Source organism: Sturnira hondurensis, unplaced genomic scaffold (genome assembly GCF_014824575.4).
Source record: "Sturnira hondurensis isolate 20B ecotype Veracruz unplaced genomic scaffold, ASM1482457v3 Scaffold0022566, whole genome shotgun sequence".
NCBI lineage: Eukaryota > Metazoa > Chordata > Mammalia > Chiroptera > Phyllostomidae > Sturnira > Sturnira hondurensis.
In genome coordinates, this window is record NW_028095197.1 from 12,278,793 (window position 1) to 12,299,666 (window position 20,874).

The 20,874-nt window shown below is 43.5% G+C and overlaps 1 protein-coding gene and 2 long non-coding RNA genes across 3 annotated transcripts in view; 2 read left to right on the top strand and 1 right to left on the bottom strand.

Moving 5' to 3' along the window:
- The window catches only part of PLPPR1 (phospholipid phosphatase related 1), a 227,014-nt gene extending 214,353 nt beyond the window's left edge, over positions 1-12,661 (top strand). The window contains exons 6-8 of the mRNA XM_037035905.1: positions 2,958-3,134; positions 6,588-6,719; positions 12,277-12,661. Coding sequence (XP_036891800.1) covers positions 2,958-3,134; positions 6,588-6,719; positions 12,277-12,309 — 342 coding nt within the window. The 3' untranslated portion in view covers positions 12,310-12,661. The remainder of the gene's footprint in view (positions 1-2,957; positions 3,135-6,587; positions 6,720-12,276) is intronic.
- On the bottom strand, positions 11,932-19,830 carry LOC118979703 (uncharacterized). Its single transcript, XR_005064972.1, has 2 exons — positions 19,529-19,830; positions 11,932-12,391 (listed from the first exon to the last, which is right to left on the bottom strand). It is a non-coding gene; the product is annotated as an uncharacterized LOC118979703 (long non-coding RNA).
- Positions 18,546-19,662, top strand: LOC118979705 (uncharacterized). Its single transcript, XR_005064974.1, has 3 exons — positions 18,546-18,605; positions 19,115-19,215; positions 19,608-19,662. It is a non-coding gene; the product is annotated as an uncharacterized LOC118979705 (long non-coding RNA).
- Positions 19,831-20,874: the final 1,044 nt, after the last annotated feature.

Below are 20,874 nucleotides of genomic sequence, written 5' to 3' on the forward strand. Positions count from 1 at the left end.
AATGCATAAATGGGTGGAGCAACAGGTGGATCTCTTTCTCTCTCTCTCTCCCCAAAATTAATTTTCAAAAAGAGAGAGAGTGGGTGATTTATAAGTAGTTGAAGGAAGGTGGAACGCACGTGGCAGGAAAAACATCCTTGCTGGCCAACCCAGAGACAAGGGGGCACGGGCATGTATCTAGCTAATAGTCTTCTGCCCGAAGCCCTCTGTTTACCATACTTACTTCAAGTTTGGCTAAGGGAGCATCCTAAATTCTCCTTCCTGCTGCAGGTTTCTCTGTCTGATTTTCTTGGGCAGAAGAGTGGGGAGGTTCAAAGATTCTTTCTGAGTCCTGTTTCTTAACAAACAGCTCAATATCAATATCCCGAAAAGGCAGCTTCCGGGAGGAAAACCTGCAGTCCCTTCAACTGCATAGAACTGAGAGTCAGGGACTCTGAGCCCAGAGGCTGGGTATCACGTGCGTCTACCGCGGGAGCAGAGCTGTTGGTGGAAAACATCACTTTTCCTTGCTGGAACTTATTTCACATTCAGGAAGTGACTGGTATAGCGATTCTCAATGAAAGGCGAGGGAAGGAGAAAACAGAGGAAAGACCCCTGTCAAACCGTCCCTTCTCCCCAGAAGTTCTGCGCACGCCCCCCACCCCCAGGGGAACATGATTCCATCCCCTGCCCCCGCCCCCGCCCCCCAAGAGTCTGCCTCTGATGGAGGAGCATTCCTGCAATTACCCTGAATTACACGTTCAGGGCAGAGGAGAGGTGGCTGACAACCAGTCTGGTCTCTAGTAGACGTTAAAATAAATTGCTAAATAGTCTCTTTAAAACAAATGTTCCTCTGTGTCCCATTTACAAGATCACATCCATAGGACCAATTTGTGAACCAACAATTATCCAAAATGAGTCCTCCTAGTTACTCTATTTAGATCTCCTCTTTAATGAATACATGATAAAAGCTTATTTCAGCTGCACCCACGTTACGGAAACATGAACATAAATAATACAGAAGCTTCAACCTACAAATGGCTCAGTGTGAGCTCAGTGAGGCTTCTTCACTTCAGTAAAATAAAATAATTCATGGCAGGTATTTTTTTTTAAGCAAAGAAAGCCCTGTCAGGCATTCAGCATATTGTTTTAATTTTCAAAATATTCATTTGCTTTAAATTATCTAGAACCTAAGTTATACGAAGCAATGTGCTTTGGCACCTTTTTCTTTGTTTCATCAGACTAAAGTCATTGCTCTGTGAAACTCATTTTTGACACCATTATGAAATTAAATCTGCCATAATAAACTCTCATCGAGTAAGCTATAAATTTATTTTGGAGAGAAAGGAGTACGCAGAGTCAGCTCACTTGGGACAGATGCAGCCATAGTGTGTTTCCAAGGGTTCAGACGCAACCCAATTCAAACTACACCCCACGATCATCGGATAAGCCCTGGTACAAGATTCCAATTCTGCAAACAGTTCTGAGCCCCTATTAGGTGTGATGTGCTTTCAGAAATTGCTCAACTAATATTTCCTAAGTGCTAGTTAATACTCTGAAGCATACTAGTTAACGATAGGCCCCATGCTTTTAATAGTTTGTAATTTAATTGGAAAGATGCATAAAGGTTATATTTTGAAAAATATAGAGGCCTAAAAACAAATATACCTAGTATCGATGTTACATAACACTTTTCACACAGCCTTAGAGTGCTTCCGTGATACGCTCTAATTGATGTAACTCTGATCTAACCACAGTTTTCTAGGGTGTCAGCTACATACAATAATAAATAGAATCCCATCATCCTGTATTCAAACCAGTGTTGCAGCATCGTTCTAGGAAATTAACAATTTCCATTGTAATATTGCAAAATGCATGTATTTGAACTTGTATGTACTCTGGCCACGTAAACACACTACACACTATAATTTGAGTATCAGCACACCATTTTTCAGGGTTGCAAACTCATTTATCACTTTTACTAGAGACACGATAAATCAATAATGCCCTCTACTGGTTTCTCATAACCATTACCAAAGGTGAACTAAGTGTGTACTTGAAACAGGCACATCTTCCTAATCAGGCTACCAGGGACACATTTGATAACCAGGCCTAGGACAATTTACCTGCTTCTCACAATGAAAGAAGGAAGCCTACACATTAGACTTGAAACTAACGTAAAATAATATTGAATGTCAACTATAACTGAAAAATAAAATTTTTTAAAAGAACAGCCCACATAAATTTAGGCTTCCTAAATTTCAAAAATAACTAATCATTCTTTAGTTAGTTCAGGTTTTCCCAACCTTTTATATGTCATGACATAAGTTTTAAAAAATTAATATTTGAAAATATCCTGGAATAAATGAATAAATAGAGTGGATCACAGTTGTCCCAAGGAACGTGGAGGTCAGTTTCCCAGCACAACTGAAATCTTTGTGACGCACTGGCTGAAAAGTTCTAATGTGGTCAATCACCTGATCAGTCAATGCTTTTGTTTTCATTGCTCAGAAGTGTGAAGAATCAGCTAGAAGTATGGGGGATGCAAAAAGTAAAGTGTATGACCTCTCACCTACCTGGTCTTCATAAACTTCATTCTGGTAGAAGGTTTATTTGGTATCTGAGCATCGTATTGCACGGGCTCTTTAATACCCAAAATGGTGCTTCCATCTGTGGCATGAAAATTGCGGCTTCTGAATCTGATCATTATCATGTGGTCATTCTGCATGTCACCACGTTTCTGTTCACCTGGACCCTAGAATACAAAACACCGTGAGTAATGGACATCGGTCCATTGTTCTCACTGCACTGGTCTGCCACTCAAATTCTTCCTGAGCATCTGAGGGGAGTTGCTCACCTAGCAGAAGCAGTGGCTTGGGCACAGCCCGCTTTTGAGTGCCAGAGGGTGTGCATGCACGCAGGGGTGTGCATTGTGTGAGGGGCTGCCCGGTCACTCCCCGGTCTCTGTCCTCTTCCAGATGTACATCACAAGCACAATCAAGACGAAGAGCAGTCGACTGGCCAAGCCAGTGCTGTGCCTCGGGACCCTCTGCATGGCCTTCCTGACGGGCCTCAACCGGGTCTCCGAGTATAGGAACCACTGCTCCGACGTGATCGCAGGCTTCATCCTGGGCACTGCCGTAGCCCTGTTTCTGGTAGGTCAGCTTCCCTCTTTCTACCTTTTCCCTGCCCATGCCCTCTGACAGGCTGCCTGAGACCCTGGTGAGTCAGGCTCCCAGACCTCACAGTCTAAGCCCAGGTTCATCTGGCCCCAACCTTTGTGAGTTGTAATTATTCCCCGAGTATTATGTATGCTTTTGCTGCAAGAATGACTTCTAAAGTACCCTGTCTTTCAGAAATATGAATGCTATATTCCCTCTGGGGATCAGGGAGAGGAGTGGCCAGGGAGAATGGCTTAGTCCACTTTCTTCAACACTGTGCTTGGGACTGGGGCTAAGCAGACTAGTAACTTGGCATACCTCCGAACCATTGTTCTGAAACATTTGTTCAGGATGCACTGGGAGCAGAGCTCAGTGGTATTTGGGGGAAGAACAGAGACCAAAGACCCCTGGTGGGAGCAGGCAGCCCCCTCTCCAGCATTCCAGGACCCTGAGCTCCGGCCCAGGCCTGCATATCCCACCCAGAAACGTGAGGACTCTCAGCTGGCCGCACCCAGACTTTTTCCGAAGGCCTCTGTCATTACCTGAACATGCCTCTCAGGCATCTTATTTCTGCTACAAGCGGCTTCTCACCCACACATAATAATATTCCTGGACTTGTGATTAATACAGTTTTCTCTGTATCTTTACATTGCCAATAATATTTTAGTTTCTCAAATACATGCCTGTCTACCTGCTCACATAGGGAATCTTGGATTGGAAAAGAAGAGGTTAATTTTTATTGTTTTTGCTGTTTTTTACAGTTTGATGAGGTATGAAAGGCCTATAACAAATGGCACGTAAAGTGTACAATTTGATCAATTTTGACATATGGATATATCTTTCTTGCCCACCCGCCCCTTTCCCTCATTCCCGAACCACTACTGACCTCCTTTCTGTTACTCTATATTAGTTCGTTTTTTGTCAGATTTCATGTAGATGGAATCATAGAGTGTGTCTTCTTTTATTTCTGGCAGCTTTCACCCAGCAGGATTATACTGAGATTCATTCACATTGTAGCATGTAGCAACAGTTTTTCCTTTTTCCCTTCTGTATAGTATTCCATTGCCTGGGCATACCATTAGGTGCAGATTTTTTACTAACCTTCAAGGACTTAAAATAAGCCCCAAAAGACTGACAGTCAGTCACCAGGGCCGGAGATTCACCTGTTGCACATGAAATGAATCCCTAACAGTATTCAGCCAGCTTTCCATCTGAGACTGAAGCCATCACAGTCTGCATGTCCCTCCTTCCATTCTGCCCTTTCTGGTCCAAAGCACTTATTAAGACTGGCATCTCACATGGAAGGATTTCACAGTCCTATGCGCTAACTCCTCCTTGTCCTCCCCAACATACAAAATACCCCCATAGCTCTCCCAATCACTCATGCAGAGTTTCCCAGTGTTTTTTATGTGCTCAGATACACAGAGAAAAGGCTCAAGTTCATTCAGAACACTGATTGGGAAACTCCATTCTAATTCAAAATTATTTTGAATGAACCTAGGCTTTTCTTCTGTAATGAAAGACGGACTTAGATGCAAATTCTCTGGGTGCAGCAGCAGGGAAGTGGTGCTGAGGGTGACCTTGATATTTTCCTAAGATATTTTCCAGGGATATTTTCCTAAGATTGCTTTCTTAAAAGAGGGAAAAGCTAAAGGTGATGTCAGAGAAGAGAGGGTTTTCTGAGGGACATGAAAGGTGCACAAATGAGGGGGCTCAAAAGGAAAGCCAGGTGATCTTGCTGTCCATCAGTCCTGGAACCAGCCACCTCCAGCTGGAGAGGAAGAGCAGTGCGGACTGTCCCGAGAGATTTCCTGGGGCCTTTACAGGATGACATCTGTAAAACCCTTTGTGCTTCCTAAGGCCCCATATACAAATTCTGCTTTACCATTAAACTTGTCTTCTCTCAGTGACCCACGACCATTCAGCTGCTATTTGGGCTGTCGTTGGCTTCCCCGTTGATGGCAAAAGGCAAAGTTTGTTTTCCACAAATGATCTTTATGTAAGACCCAGACCTGCTGCTGAGTGGCTCCGACAGGAGACGGTCCGCCCTGTGTCTGCATTTGCACAGGGGCACACACAGTAAGCTGGGAAGTGGGCGGGGGAGGATGTCGTAGCAGACACTGGAAGCATTCCAGAGCAGGGACTTGGAGAGGAGACAGGCGAAGCAGAGAGGAGAGTCAGAGAATAGGAGCATACTCGCAGCCTATGTTCACCGCTGTTTTGTGTTTCCTGTGAAGATGAAAGTGTGGGGAAGAGGGGAGATTGTTAGTTGAGCAATTACTACATACCCTCCTCTTTATGTACAGCAAATCAGGTGCTCCCAGGACAACCCTAACGATATTCTTATCCTCATTCTATAGATGAGGAACATGAGGCTCAAAGATAAGTTACTTGCCCAATGGCCATACAACCAATTAGGCATGAAACTAACCTGAGTCTTTTCAACTCCAGTCTCTTCAACTTCAACACCTTCCACTTCTCCTGTTTTGGGGGGGGGGAAAGAAGTTGAAGTAGAAATAGAGGAAAGTAGTGAACATTTATGTGAAAGTCCGACAGGGTTTGAAGAATAACAGGAAAGATTCAAAGGCACAGAAAAACAAAGATGCAGAACAATGGCAGAGAGAGCATGGAAAAAAAAACAGATAAACTCTACATGGGCAAAAGAAGCAGGGCTGATGGTAGAAGAAAGAAAGAAAGACTGAGGTATGAAGGAGCCTCAGTGGGAAATAAAGTGGGTGGTAATTTAGAAGGAAAGTTTTTTAAGAGGAGCAATAAAAGAAAAGGGTCCCGCATGAGTTATGTGCTCTCAAGCAAATAGTGATCACATAATTTAAGGATGATCAACTTAGGTAGGAGTTAAAGACTTGAGTGTCTGCTCTATGTTTGGCACTTGTGAAGAGGCAAACTACTGCCATAGTATGAGCTATGGAGTTTAAATCTCTTTATGACCTTGGGGAAGTTATCTAGCGTCTCTGTGCCTCCTCATATAAGTTGGGAGATAATGGTACCACCTTTCTTGTAAGGTTGTCGAGAAGGTTAAATGAAATAAGTAAAATTCTAGAGACAACGCCAGACACAGAGTGGCCTTCCATCCATTTCAGGTGCCATCGTCAGGTGGTTTTTTGCATCATCGTGTTGTTTCATCACTACAGATTGATGAGGTAGGCACCGTATTATTCTTACTTTACAGGTTAGGCAACAGGCTTGCTGTGTGGATTGGTTCTCACTGGCCATCTGGTGACTCAGATGTTTCCTCGGCACTGAGAATGTGCTCAGCCGACACCCCAGACCATGCCTCGGGTCCTCCCACGGTCCCTACCCACTGGCTCAAAGGAAACAAGTCGCTCTGGCAGTGGCATTCTTGGGGAAAAGGCCTGCCACCCTCAGAGGTGGCCGGGCATTGATGGCTGTAGTCTGACCCGATCTTTTTACCCCCTCGTCCTGCAGGGCATGTGTGTGGTCCATAACTTTAAAGGAACGCCAGAGTCTACTTCCAAACCCAAACCCGAGGATCCCCGTGGAGTGCCCCTGATGGCTTTCCCAAGGATAGAAAGCCCTCTGGAAACCTTGAGTGCACAGGTATCATAAAGCAGTTTCAGCAAACCAGATCCCCAGGCCCAACCCTGGGCTCTTGGGAGGTCAGCTGATCCATTCGTCTTCTCGAAAGCAGGGCACCGCTGCATCCCCCCCCCGCCCCCCGGCAGCAGTAAAACACAATACGAAGGCCCTCAAGACCTTCACAGCTCCCCTCGATGAGTCCTGCACTTATTCTGGTGCTTGGCCATCGTGAATCCTCTGGAAGTTCTTAGCCATGTCGAACTTAAGCCTCATATTCTTCGGGACCCCTTGGCCTCCAGTCTAATTCCACAGTTAGGAAATTTGGACTGATTATGTGGGAAGTCCAGCTGGTTTACGAATTAGGACAATATTTGNCAGATGGTTCCTCGGCACTGAGAATGTGCTCAGCCGACACCCCAGACCATGCCTCGGGTCCTCCCACGGTCCCTACCCACTGGTTCAAAGGAAACAAGTCGCTCTGGCAGTGGCATTCTTGGGGAAAGGCCTGCCACCCTCAGAGGTGGCCAGGCATTGATGGCTGTAGTCTGACCCGATCTTTTTACCCCCTCGTCCTGCAGGGCATGTGTGTGGTCCATAACTTTAAAGGAACGCCAGAGTCTACTTCCAAACCCAAACCCGAGGATCCCCGTGGAGTGCCCCTGATGGCTTTCCCAAGGATAGAAAGCCCTCTGGAAACCTTGAGTGCACAGGTATCATAAAGCAGTTTCAGCAAACCAGATCCCCAGGCCCCGCCCTGGGCTCTTGGGAGGTCAGCTAATCCATTCGTCTTCTCGAAAGCAGGGCACCGCTGCATCCCCCCCGGCAGCAGTAAAACACAATATGAAGGCCCTCAAGACCTTCACAGCTCCCCTCGATGAGTCCTGCACTTATTCTGGTGCTTGGCCGTCGTGAATCCTCTGGAAGTTCTTAGCCATGTCGAACTTAAGCCTCATATTCTTCGGGGTCCCTTGGCCTCCAGTCTAATTCCACAGTTAGGAAATTTGGACCGATTATATGGGAAGTCCAGCTGGTTTATGAATTAGGACAATATTTGGGAGAAAGGGTTCTGTTACATCTAGGGACAGATGTAAACGAGAAGCACATTTAAAAGGTTACTAACAAATCGATGTCAGTGTCCTTTTGGATCTGTTTTGATGAGACCCATCAAAAATTCAATACAGCGATTCTTACTGGTCACTCACTTACACCAGGACCTTGCTTCATGCCAGGGGTGCAGAAAATAATTAGCCACACTGTCCTTGCCCTGACAGAACTCACAGGTGGTTAGGAAAGGACGCAAATGAGTAACCGTAACTGGGCATGCTGAGTCAGAGGCCCCAAATCCACTGTGTGAACACAGATGAACAAAAAACCTGTTCTGTCTGAGAAGACAAGGGGCCACGGACGAGGCTCGCTCCCTGAAAGGAGCCTGGGCAGATGGCATTATTCACTCGCATTATTCACAGTTCTCCAGGTGCTTTACGACTATATTCTTATTGGAACCTGTTGAACCAGTAGTAGAATTCCCATTTCCAGGTTAAAGATAGGAATACGAAAGATCAAGAAGTTAAATTACTTGTCCAAGGCCACGGAGCGGGTCAGAGAGCTGGATGGCGAGCTGTGTTAGCGGACAGAAAGGGGCGTGGCTAATAATGAAACAAGGGTTTTGTAATCTGTTTATCTTGAAATCTTGTTTGTTTTGGCATTTTCTTACTAAGCAATTTATACAGGTTCTACAAGGGAAAAGATCACCTCCCCCCGGAATTAGCTTGTGCTTCATATCAGTATAGAGTAAAAATATTTTTCACTATTTCACTAACGGTTATTATCGATCAGATGTCTCCCTAAGACAGCTATCCTATCTAATGTTATCAATAACCCAGGAGAAAACCCAATAAAGCGATTTGCACCCTAATAAAAATATTTGGGACTCTCCATTAGGAGAGTATTGCCAAGTATTTTGTTTGTCTATTTCCCCTTAATCTGTATTAAGATGAAATACAGTATTTAATGTTCTAATTAGAAATAAAGAACTCAAGAATTTATTACTGGTTTATTTATCTATAGTGAGTTGATGGAGTGGCAAATTAGCTTAAGCAATAATACCTTGTAATGAAATGGTGTAATAAACTCTCACTAATTTTTCTTCCCTATCTAATGATGTTTCTAAAATTGGTGAGATCAGAGAGGTCCCCTCTGATTTTTGAGGTGAGGCAATTACAGACAAAGGTCAGTTTAAAAGGCAAACTGAAATATTTGCTTAGTTCCACAAATATGTTAGTCTCTGTGTTCTTGTACGTACTGTTTACTTCACCCTGAACAGCCAGGTTCAAGGACACCTTGTTTCCACCCACCCGTCCTCCCAACATTGCTCAGCCATTGCCCTCTGTCCGAGGCCTTCTCCAGACTCCCCTCTCTCTTCTCCCATAGGACCCCGAAGAGTTAGTTGAACACGCCAGGAGACATCCAGGCCATATTTTGAGGGATTCCACTTACATTGAAAAATGAAATGCCAAACAAGGTTTCAAAAACTGCTATTCACAAGATAGATTAAAAAATTGCTTTAAATAATATATTGATTTACTGTTCACAACAGGCAGTAGTGGAACTTCTTTCAAATCCGTTCACCTATGTTTGTATCTGTATAGATCACCTCATCTGGATACAATTTGAGGGCTTTCCTGAGTACCAGGCTCGGGCTAGAAGACCCTCGGGGTCCCTCTGTGATTGCCCCTCACAATTAAAGCCAATAGAGTCCCCTCCTATCTGCCTCCCTCAAGGACTTAGAGATCTTTGAGTATTTGAACTATATCTGACTTATTCTCTGTATTTCCTGGCATTCAATAGGTGTGAAATAATGTCTGGTGGATAGAGAGATGCAGGCCAGAACCAAAACCTGAACTAGACACTTGAGTCAAAACCAAGAACCTAAAATCAGACCACAGTCATTATCTGAGCCTTCATGGAAATTAGAAGTGTGAGAAACTGTGAATAGGACTTCTGCAGGCTGGTCAAAGCTACAGGAAGCTGCGTGGAGTTGTTACTGCTCACATGATGCCTTCTATGCCGAGTGTGGAGATTCAAGTAACTGCCCACCTGCTCTTAGTGTTAAATGTCCCTACACGGTTATTTGGGAGACTATACCCTTTATGTGTTGGTCACAAAAAGAAACTTGGTGTTTACTGCAAGCCAACACATTCAATCTCACGATAATTGGCATTGTTATTCTGTTTTATATATGAAATAAGTAGAGCACAAAGACTTTAAGTAATATGCCCAAGGTCACCCGCTGAAAATTAAAACCATAGACCCATCTATTTCTTCAAGGCCTTGCTTGCTACACAGTGTGGTCTGACATTTCATTCGAGGGGAATTTCATTTTGAAATCCGCACCTCCCAGCACTGAGAATGGAAACACGCCAGAGGGCACAGACTGAGCCGCACAGACTTCTTTTCCCCTCTGCCACGTGGAGCCCCTGGAGCGAACACGTGCTTTTTCCTTTCTAAAACATCAGCTCGGATTTGAATAGTTGCCGTCTGTGATTTTTTCCCCTTAGTTGGGTGTTAGGAATGGGATGCCTTTTCCTAAAAGCTTTCCCAAGCACTAAAGACAACCCGAAAAGTAAGCAATTACAGAGTGCAAACAAAACAAAACTGGCCAAGTCTCCAAAGCACTATTTTCTGGGCCTGTGGAGTTACTGTGTCCTAGAGACACCGGCGGACCCAGACTCCGCTTCGCCAGGCCCGTGTTCACAGGAGCAGCTTTTAGCCTCGAGCACTTTGTCTCCTTGTTGGACACTGTTTATATTAAAGAAACTAGAGAAGGAACAGTTGCATTAACCTGCTCTGGGTGTGGTGTAAAGTCTCTTCGCATCTCCAGATGGGGAAAAGAACACATTTTTTCTTTAACACATATACAAGCACACAAAAGAATTCAATCTATGCTGAGACCCAGATACTCCAGGGATTCTAATTCAGCAATTCTGGGGTGAAAAAATATATATATTTAAGAAAATGTTCCCAGAATGCAAATAGCCCCTTTCATGCTAAATTAGTGATATCACAGACTTCATATAAATAGAAGACCTGGAGAGTTAAAGAAATCTGCCCAACGTCACCCACTTAGTTATCTTAGAGTGTTGAATTACTTTATATTTTCCTCTGACTCTTAAGTGGAACCTTATAAACATACACCAAAAAAGCGCACTATAAAACTGAAAACATAAAAGGAGAAGTTATTTTTCACATTAATGCAAAAATGCATCAAGCCTTAGTTTTTACAAATATGGCACATCAACCTTAAAAATACAACATACTCAGTTTCTACAATTCATAGTTGAGCTCTCAAACAAGAATCTGGAAACCTGTGATAATCATTCAGAGCTGTAGCCACAATTTCTTCAGGTGTTTGCCAATTCCATGGACCAGGGAGTTTAAGTTCAAACAAAAGAGAAAGGCCTGCAAAAGGTGGGGTAGCACAACTGACCCTTGAACAGGGGGATTGAGGAGCAGACCCCCCCACACACACATACAGTTGAAAATCCATGGGTACCTTCTGAGTCCCCCAGAACTTAACTACTAATAACCCACTGTAGACCAGAAGCCTTACTAACAACATAAAAGTCGATTGACACATATTTACTGTGTTAAATGTATGCTATACTATGTTCTTACAAGGAAGTAAGCTAAAGAAAAGAAAATGTTATACAGAAAATCAAAAAGGAAAAGAAAATCCATTTATAGTATTTATTGGAAAAAAGTTTGCTTAGAAGTGGACCCACACGGTTCAAACCCGTGTTGTTCAAGGGTCAGCTGTCTGTGTAAACTATATCAACAGAAGAGATAAGGGTTTTATAACAAACCATATGAACAAAAACTGATGAAATCACAAGGAAAATGGAAAAAGCTGCAATTGTAGTGGGATCTTTTAACACATTTCCCTCTGTAATTAATAAGCAAACAAAATAAAGACGTTCATAACTGATAAGGTTGATCTAATGTGCATTATATGCAAGCCTTCTAAAAACACACGAAAGTATGAAAACAGACTACATATAAGAGTATAAAGCAAGTCTCAAGAAATTTTAAAAACTATCGCACAGATTACACACTCTACAAAACAAAATTTCAAAGACACCTAAAAACAAACCAAAAATCTCTATACATTTGAAAATATTAAGCTCACTTCTATGTAACTCATGATTCAAAGAATAAATAACATTGAAATTTTAAAAAAAATTAGAACTGTTCCATATTAAAAACATTACCTTATCAAATATGTGAGATACAGCTAAAAATTACTTTGAGATCCTATATGTTCAACCTTAAAAATATTGAAGTATTGTTGAGTAAACATAATACAGAGCAGAAGTATATAGGGAACAAATTTAGATGAAAAAGTAATCTGATTTGGGTTGGAAAATCAGGAAAGGCAACAATTTGAGAGGCCGTAGAGGCGAGAGGGAACCGCCTATGCAAACTTGAGGAGACAGGGAAGCACGGGGTAGTCAGGAAAAAAGTGAGGGTGTGCCTGTGTCAATCAACCCAACTCCAAGACTGTGTCTGCTTGTTTTTGCAGAATCATTCTGCTTCCATGACCGAAGTTACCTGAGTCGGCTGCTGCGTCACGAGCTGTTTCTGTTCAATCACCCTCCAATTCGATACTTCCAGACACACAGTTACTCGATGTCAAACTGTGAAGACAAGTATTACGTTTATCTAGTTAGAGGCTAATGTTTTGTACATTTTTGTATGAGGAAGTGATGTAGCTTGCCCTGATTTTTTTTTTTTTTGGTCAGCTTTCATATATTCATGCCAGAATTTCAAACCAACAGAATTTTCTTCTTGTTCAAGTGTGCATTGAAGAACCACATTTATTCAACCATTGATGTTGTTTTGTGATATTTGTACACAAGCCTTCTTTTTGCAGTTTTATAAACACAGAAATAAAAGTAGTATAACAATTCACTTTGATCTTTTATCACCGCAGTGGCTGCCTCCTTCAGAATTTTTGAATATCCCTGAAAGTTACCTTTTGCGTTGCGGGGAGGACCATGTTGGTTGATGGAAAATCTCAAAGTCAATTGTGCAGAAGCAATATTGCTTTCAGCAAGAACCTTGTGTTCTGCTCTCTGCACGTGTTATTGCTTTCTAAGTTCAAGTGAAATGTTAACGCAGTCGCCTAGTTACACAAGTGGCAGAAAACCCTGAATACGAGCAGAGTGGGATTACGTGGTGGTTTCTTAGACAGGGGTCTCTCCCATCTAAGAAACCCAAGCCCTCCCTGGAATCACGTCCTTGGGCGGACAGGCGACTCTGCAGCCTTCTTCCCCACACACAGCCAGCACCAGCCTCCCCGTCAACTCAACGGCTTTGTATATCGTATTGTATGGACTTTATATGAAAATGAATATTTTACAGTTTGCACAGTATTATTTTACAGAAAGGGTTTCAGAGCTTCTACAACCCAGAGCCCAGAACAACAGCTTTACTTGGTGGCTTTGGATCGTTCTGGGATTTTAACCGCATCTCATTTTTCTAGCATGGTAATAACTGATGTGTAACTCCTTCGAGAGAGGAGCTCCCTTGTCTGTACCTAGCCGAATGTCTTCTTGACCCTTCCACGTCCACTCTTCTTACCTTTTTTTTGTACATATTTTTTTTCTAAAGAGAAGAAAACAAGTTATCACAAAATGTATTCTGGCTCTTGTCCTTTGTGTTAAGCTTCGTCCAACTGGGCAAAGGTAACTGAACTGTCTCGATGAAGTGACCTCGGCACACGTTTATACTTCTCAGTTCCATGCCTGCTGAGCTCGGTCCTAAGGCAGGCTGTACGTGTCAGGTCCATTATCAGAAATACAGGTCTTCCCGGCTCCAAATTCTGCTCTTCCCACTGCATCAAGATGCCTTCGATGCCTTCAAAGGCTTTTCAATGTGACATATCTATGGTTCAGGGGGTGGTGAGGGTGAAAAAAAGAGCACCTGAGAAAAACGCATTCGGCTTATGAGAAGGAATAATTTGCAAGCTCTGGCCGCTCCGATCTTATATAAGCTTCTTAAGTATAATGTTGCCCCATTTCAGACTGATTCATTCTCTAGGCATATTTTAGGATTTTTTTTAAAAGACAACACTGAGCACTCAATTCTATTTCATATTCATAAGACATTCTGGAAAATGCTCTCAGGCTATATTGATTTTACATTACCCATTTCTTGTCTCAATGAGAGGCCATTTCAATGGCTGACGAGCAGATGGTATGTCCAAGAACTTCAGTCAGGTGGACAACATCAGTGTTATCCTTGTATTCTTCTGTCCAGTTTTAATCTGGAAGGACCTATTAGAAATGTTCCAAGATCTCTAGTCACAGACCCCCATTTCTTGGCCTTCAGCTCAGGATGTATTGACTGTGTTAAGCTCCACAGGACACCCACACTGGTGTACGTGGACTTAAAGGGCATCTCTGCCCCAGGGATCCCCGAGCCAGTCTGATTCCTTCCGTTAGGCCTTGGCAACCTTGATGTTGCCCCTATTTAGCCCTAGGTTGCTTCACAAGCCTCACATTGATCTTTCAAGTCTGCCAACTGAGATTCACTTCTTAGGGCTAGGGACCCCTCCACATGGGCCTTCTACCAAGACAAAGCTCTGTCTACGTAGGACAAGTGGTCACTTAGCCTCAGAAAGAATCAATCCTGCAGTGATCTTTTCTACCTCTTTTTAAGGAAAGCTCCAAGGAGCCTGAGAAGTCTGCCTCACTGTGAGAGGGAAGTAGGAAGAAACAAAAGAAAGGATAATAAACTGTTGACATTAGCACCCCCATGGGACTATCAGCCCCGGAGGATATTAAGACATTTTACTTCTTTGATTCAGCGCCCAGAACAGGGACTGACACAGAGCAAACAGTCAAAATGTGTCAAACATTTGGATTCCAGACTCCCTCTTAATTTGGCTGAAGGAAATTTGACTCATTTGGAAATAAAGAGAATTTGAATGGTGCCTAAAAGACCCTCAAACTAAATATATTTAGATACAGGAATAGTAAGGGTGAGGAGACAGCTCTCTGTGGTCATGGACGTGTGCGTGCCTCCTTTGGTAAGTCCCAAAGATCTCCCCAAGGGGCTGTGTGTCACTCTCCTGACTCAGAGAATGCAAACAGGCATAGCCCCCTCCTCAGAAAGAGAGGGAGTGGGTGTCCTTGGCATGATTTAAAGAACAGAAGAACCAAGAGTAGCATTTTTTAATTGATTTGATTCCCCTATTTTTTATTGTTTTTTTTTTTACCATTTAACCCCCTTATACCCCCTTCTATATGCAACTGCCAGAACCCCTCAATGGTGTTAGAGATCTTGGAAGCAGACACATCCAATACTACATTGCCCTAGTTTGTTTTAAGGGGTAGGTTACGTTAAGGCTATTACACTGTTTCTGCCCCACTGGATTCAAGATGTATACTAAAACTAGTCTCTCATTTACTATCATCCCTGTACTACCATGGGAATTTGTGATGGACACCAAACCTCTTGCTCGCACTCTTGTCCGAGCCAGTTGTCCCAGGATCAATTGATACACGTATTCACTGAATAAGTATTTAATGAGCGTCTACTGTGTGGCAGGAATCCTACTGAGAACAGGGAATATGCAACACAACAAACTGACAACAAACTGATGGCAACAAACTGACCTACTTCTTGCCCTCATGAACTTAGAGTCGAGTGGAAGAAAGGAAAGCAACCATAAACCAATTAACATATAATCAGTGCTTCGAAGAGGGGCCTGATTGAGATAAGGCCAAAAATAGTGTTATTAGGAAAGTCTTCTTTAAAGAAGTGACATCTATGTTCGAATGAGTAGGAGGTGACTAGGCAGCAGAGAAAAGCATATGAGGCCAAGGAAACAGCATGTGCAAAGGTCCTGGGGCAAGAAAGAGCTTTACACATGTGACGGAGTAAAGGAAAGCCAGAGTGGCTAGAGTGTGGTGAGAAATGTTTGATGATGCTGGTGAGTATGTGGGGGACTTTGGAGGCCTTGTTATGGATTTTAGAGTTTGTGCTAAAGTTACAGGAAGCCCTTAGAGGACAGAAAGCCCCTAGTAAGTGAGAGAATGAATGGCAGGATCAGGTTTATATTTCTAAACAGTCCTTCTGGGCTGCTTCTCTGTGCAGAATGAGTTGAAAGGAATCAAGAACGGAAATGAGACTTTCAATTAAGAGACTTTCAGTCACGCATTGCACCGGGCAAAGCATGATTATGACTTTGACTGGGGGATAGTGGTAGCAATGACAGAGAGGGGGTTGGAAGGACGTGAAAGTCAGCTGCGAGGTGGACACGGCAGGATCCAAGCTGCCTGAGATGTGGTAGGATAACAGCTTTCAGGAACACTCTCTTTCTAGAGAAACTTTTCTAAATGTAACTCCCCTTCTCAGTGATAGATGAAAAGCTGAAAGAAAAAGGAAATTGCGTTTGACCCCACTCTCCCGCCCATTGACTCCTGTGGAGCCCAGGCCACGCCACACACACTTCTGGCATTAGAAATAACTTTGCCAAGAAAAGCACCATTGACACCACTTGTGCCCAGAGCCGCTGTTATCAGTGTGGCTTGTCCATTCTGGTCTCCTGCATGCCAGCATGTATAGAAGGTTACATTCTATTGCCTTCCCAGGAAACCAAGGACGCCTGTGTGAGGAGTAGAGAGTGGGGTAAGTGATGTACTCCATTGAGTTAGCCCCATCAACTTTAATAGAACTTCTGCGTCTCAATTTATCTCAAATAGTTTGGAAGAGAGAATAGCTCTTTTGCGGGGGAAAATGATGTTTAATGTTGTTATGTAAAGTCGTATCTCCATTCAATCATTTTGTAAAGCGATCTTTTTTTCAAGTTTCAAGTGACGGTCCGCAGTCTTTCAGAATTGAGTAAATCCAGACTCACTGGAGTCAGACTGATCATACATAATTCTGTATTAAACATTAATACTCCCTTCTTATTATCCCTCTCTGTAGCCAACAGAGTTTCTGCTTTTCATGGGGACCACGCAGTCAGGTATTTCCTCACTTGGGCATCTCTTCTGTCCTGTTCTTTGACAGCCACGGGGGTAAGTGTGAAGACAGGCAGGTATCCCTCCACTCCATCAGCCTCTTTTCTGGGGAAGGCTCTCTCTGGTTCAGGATCGTGGGCCCGAGGATGTCCACACAGAGGGCTAATTAACTAGTCATCAGTTGTGAATTAACTTGCCCTTTGAATTTGAGGGATTGTGAGTTGATTGACCTCCTCAAAAGTAAATTTTTATGCATTTGGTAAAATCAGTCATACCAAGACCCACTGAATATGTATTGATTAACCTACCACGGCCGATGAACCACTGAACTTGATGAACACGTACCAGCTCTACCCAGGTAACTTTTACCTCATTGGCATGAAGTTGGAATCTGGCTCTGTTCAAAAAACTCTCTTATTAAATGAAACCAAAGTACTCTGAAAGGCGTCCTTATAGGATTGTGAGCCATGTATCCCTTCATCAGACTTATTCCTTCTCATTCTCAAGCATCTTTGTTCTGGCACCTTCAACAATATGTATTTTGAGATGCAGTTCAACTGCCATATTCTCTACGACGCTCTTCCTGTGGACAGAACTACCGCCACCCACCCACTCCTATTTCCATAGCTTTTCATAGTCGCTCCGCCACAGCTGCGGTGGGGGCTGGTGGGGGAGAGGTGGGTGCAGGGGTCAAGGCAAGGAAGATGAGGTCTCTGATTCTATCCGATCCCTCAGGCAGGATTCTCAGGGTGGAAGCCACCACACGCCAGGTCTGCACCTCACCCTTGCGGGGATGAAACCAGGCTCTGAGTTCCTCAAAGGTGACCCATGGCTTTGTGGCAGAGTCTTACTTATTAAATGTAGCAGGATAAAACATTTAACCCATTTCTCTGCATAAGTATTTTCTGAAACCAATCTAAACTTCCTATGAGCCTCTCTATTCCACTGAGTAGAGGGAAGGAAAATCACCTTATTTTTTTAAAGATTTTATGTATTTCTTTTTAGAGAGAAGGGAGTGGAGAGAGAAAGAGAGGGAGAGAAACATCAGTGTGTGAGAGATGCATCAGCACATGCCCCCAGCTGAGGCCCCAGCCTGCAACCCAGGCTTGTGTATTGACCAGGAATCCAAACAGCGACCTTTCACTTTGGAGGTCAGCACTCATTCCTTTGAGCCACACTAGCCAAGGCTATTATATGTCTTTTACCTTCACTATCTTGTTTGTATGAGGAAGATGCTCATATCTGTACCTGTACAAGGCTCATACAGGCTTGACCATTTCATTTGTAAGCAAATTAACACTAGGTCATATACCCAACCCACTAAGCTACACCATTCAGGCTAAACTTAACTTGCCAATTAAGTGTAATTGCAACTCTTCCGGGTAAGCCAGTCTCTTAACGGTAAAATCAATCCCTTTGAGGACATTAACTTTCCTTCTCTTTGTGTTATTTTTGTAACCGTCCTAAAACTCCCCCAAGGCAAGTAAATAGAACTGGGATGGGGTTGCAGGGTGTGGGGGCAGGGAAGGGAAGGAGCAAGGAAATACAAAGAGAAATTCATGGCAATACATTTTAAAATACTATGTCTGACACACCATACTAAAACTAAAACATAAACTAAAAAAACCATTTATTAATTGATGGTGGAAATTCTAGTGTCCAGAATTTGACCTCCCTTCCCCATACCCCATCCTGTCATGGAGAGCTCCAGAAAAGCACTTTACTAGTTAGAGTGTTGCTTGGTGAGCATGAAATCCCAACAACAGCAACAACAAAAGTCAAATTGTGTATAAGGACATTCTAATAAGCCCTGGGGAAAGCCTGCTACCCGGCCCTGTTTCCAAGGCCAAGACAACTTTTCTCTGGTTTTCTTCTATCGGTGGGTTTTCTTCTTCTTTATCCCAGTTTTCTCATTCAGGGCAACAATGGACATTCACGGAACCTTTCTTGCTGAGGCCAGGACATGCCTCTGTGTGGTCTGCTTTATCTTTCTGTGAGTGTAGTAACATCACAGTATTTGCAACGGCCCTGTGCCTTTGGACTGGGAGAAAGCCTGTCTTTTACTATTACGTGAAAGACTTTACATCAGGGCTCCCCAGTCTCTGGGCCTCAGACTGGTACCAGTCTGAGCCTATTAGGAACTGGGCCATTCATCGGGAGGTGAGCTTGAATTTGAATGTAATGCACTTGAATCATCCTGAAACCATCCCCTACCTCAAGGTCCATGGAAAAAGTGTCTTCCACGAAACCAGTCCCTGGTGCCAAAAAGGTTGGGGACCGTTTACATAATACTTTTTTCTCCTCTACCAAAGTCTTTTACTGTTATGTGCTTAGCCAATCAAACTGAGAAATTGTAAGAACACTTATCACATTCAACCTCAATTATAGTGGAAGCCACAGTACAACAGACAAAAGCTACTGCAACCTGGGTAGATACTCCTGCCACACGGGCGAAGTAACAGTTGTTATCCGAGTCCTGGGAAAAGACTGTAAGTTCAATCCTATTGTGTATTTACCTCTACCACATGAGTTTAGGTAAATTAAGCTCTCTACCCATAATTAACATAGCTGTAAAATGTAAATAATTTAGTGACAACCTATAATGGGATGTTTAAATGGATGTGTCAACCTGAGCCACCAGGTGTACAGACATCATTCTGGGTGTGTCTGTGAGGGCGTTTTGGATGAGATCCACTTCTGAATCGGTAGACTAAATAAAGTAGACTGCCTTCCCTGGTGGTGGTGGGGTGGGGGGGGGCGGCATCCCATCGGTTGAAAGCTGACTAGGACAAAAAGACTGACCTGCCTGCGAGTAAGAAGGAACTCCTCATGCCTGACTGTTTGAGCTGGAACATTGGCCTTTTCCTGCTTTCACACTCAGACGGAAACGTCGGCCTGCCTGGGATCGTGGGCCTGCCAGCTTTCAGAATGGAACCCTCACACAGGCTCTCACGGTTCCTGGGCCTTCAGACTCAGATTGGAACTACACCATTCGCTCTCCTCGGTTCCGGCTTGCCCATTGCAGCTCTTGGGACTTCTCGGCCTCTGTAATTGCAGGAGCCACTCCTTAAGAATAAATTCCTTTCTCTATGTACATTCCGTTGGTTTTGTTTCTTTGGAGAACCAAAGAAACCATCTGATACCATCTGACTAATGCAGATTTGGGCACTGAGAGTGGTTGGTAAACAAATACAACAATGAGAGCAGCTAGTGGCTGTTAATACCACTGGATAAAATGTAGAAAGAAAAGGCTGGACTCAGGGATTTTAATTCCAGTTTATGTGCTCCATAAATAACCAAAAGCTTCTGTGTGTGCTCTGAGGAACATCCTTATCTCCTGTAGCCACAGGGCCGAGATTGCTAAAAATCAAACCCAGAATCTTATCTTGTGACCGGCTAAATTACAATGTAAGTTGAACTCCCAGCCTCCCCGGGTGCCCACCGTGAAAGAGAGGGCATGGAATGGTGAAGGCATGCCATAAAGTTGATGTGAGAATTAAGGCAGATAATTCATGAAACGCTTTTAGCAGAGCTCCGAGTATGCGGTAAACACTCATTAAGCATTTTTGTGTCTCTGTTTCTGCAAAATAAGTGGCTTATTTTCAGTTCATCTCTAATCAGGAAGTGGCTCTACTCACCACAGGAGATTTCACTTCTGCACCCACTATCCCCTCATCGGAAAGACAAGGTGATACAGCCCTGGCCGGTGTGGCTCGGTGGACTGAGTGCCAGCCTGCACACGGAAAGGCCTCCAGTTCAAATTCCCAGTCAGGGTACATGCCTGGGTTGTGGGCCAGGCCCCTAGTGGTGGGAGGGTGAGAGGCAACCAATCAATATATCTCTTGCATTTGGTATTTCTTTCCCTCTCTTTCTTCCTCCCTTTCCCTCTCTATAAAAATAAATAAATGAAATCGTTAAAAATGTAATATGGTTACTTCTCACTGCCATATATAATTCTCAGCTTATGTATATTATGTGATCTTACAAAACTTTAAAAGGCTACTAAATAAATTCAAGATGGTTATTCATTTTTAATTCCCCTTGTTCAATTTAAAAAAAAAAATCAGTTGTGCAGTTTTTCCTTCTATACCCCCTCAGTCCAGATCCAGGAGAAGTTGGGCTGCCGTGGTGGGCAGGGTGTTTGTGAT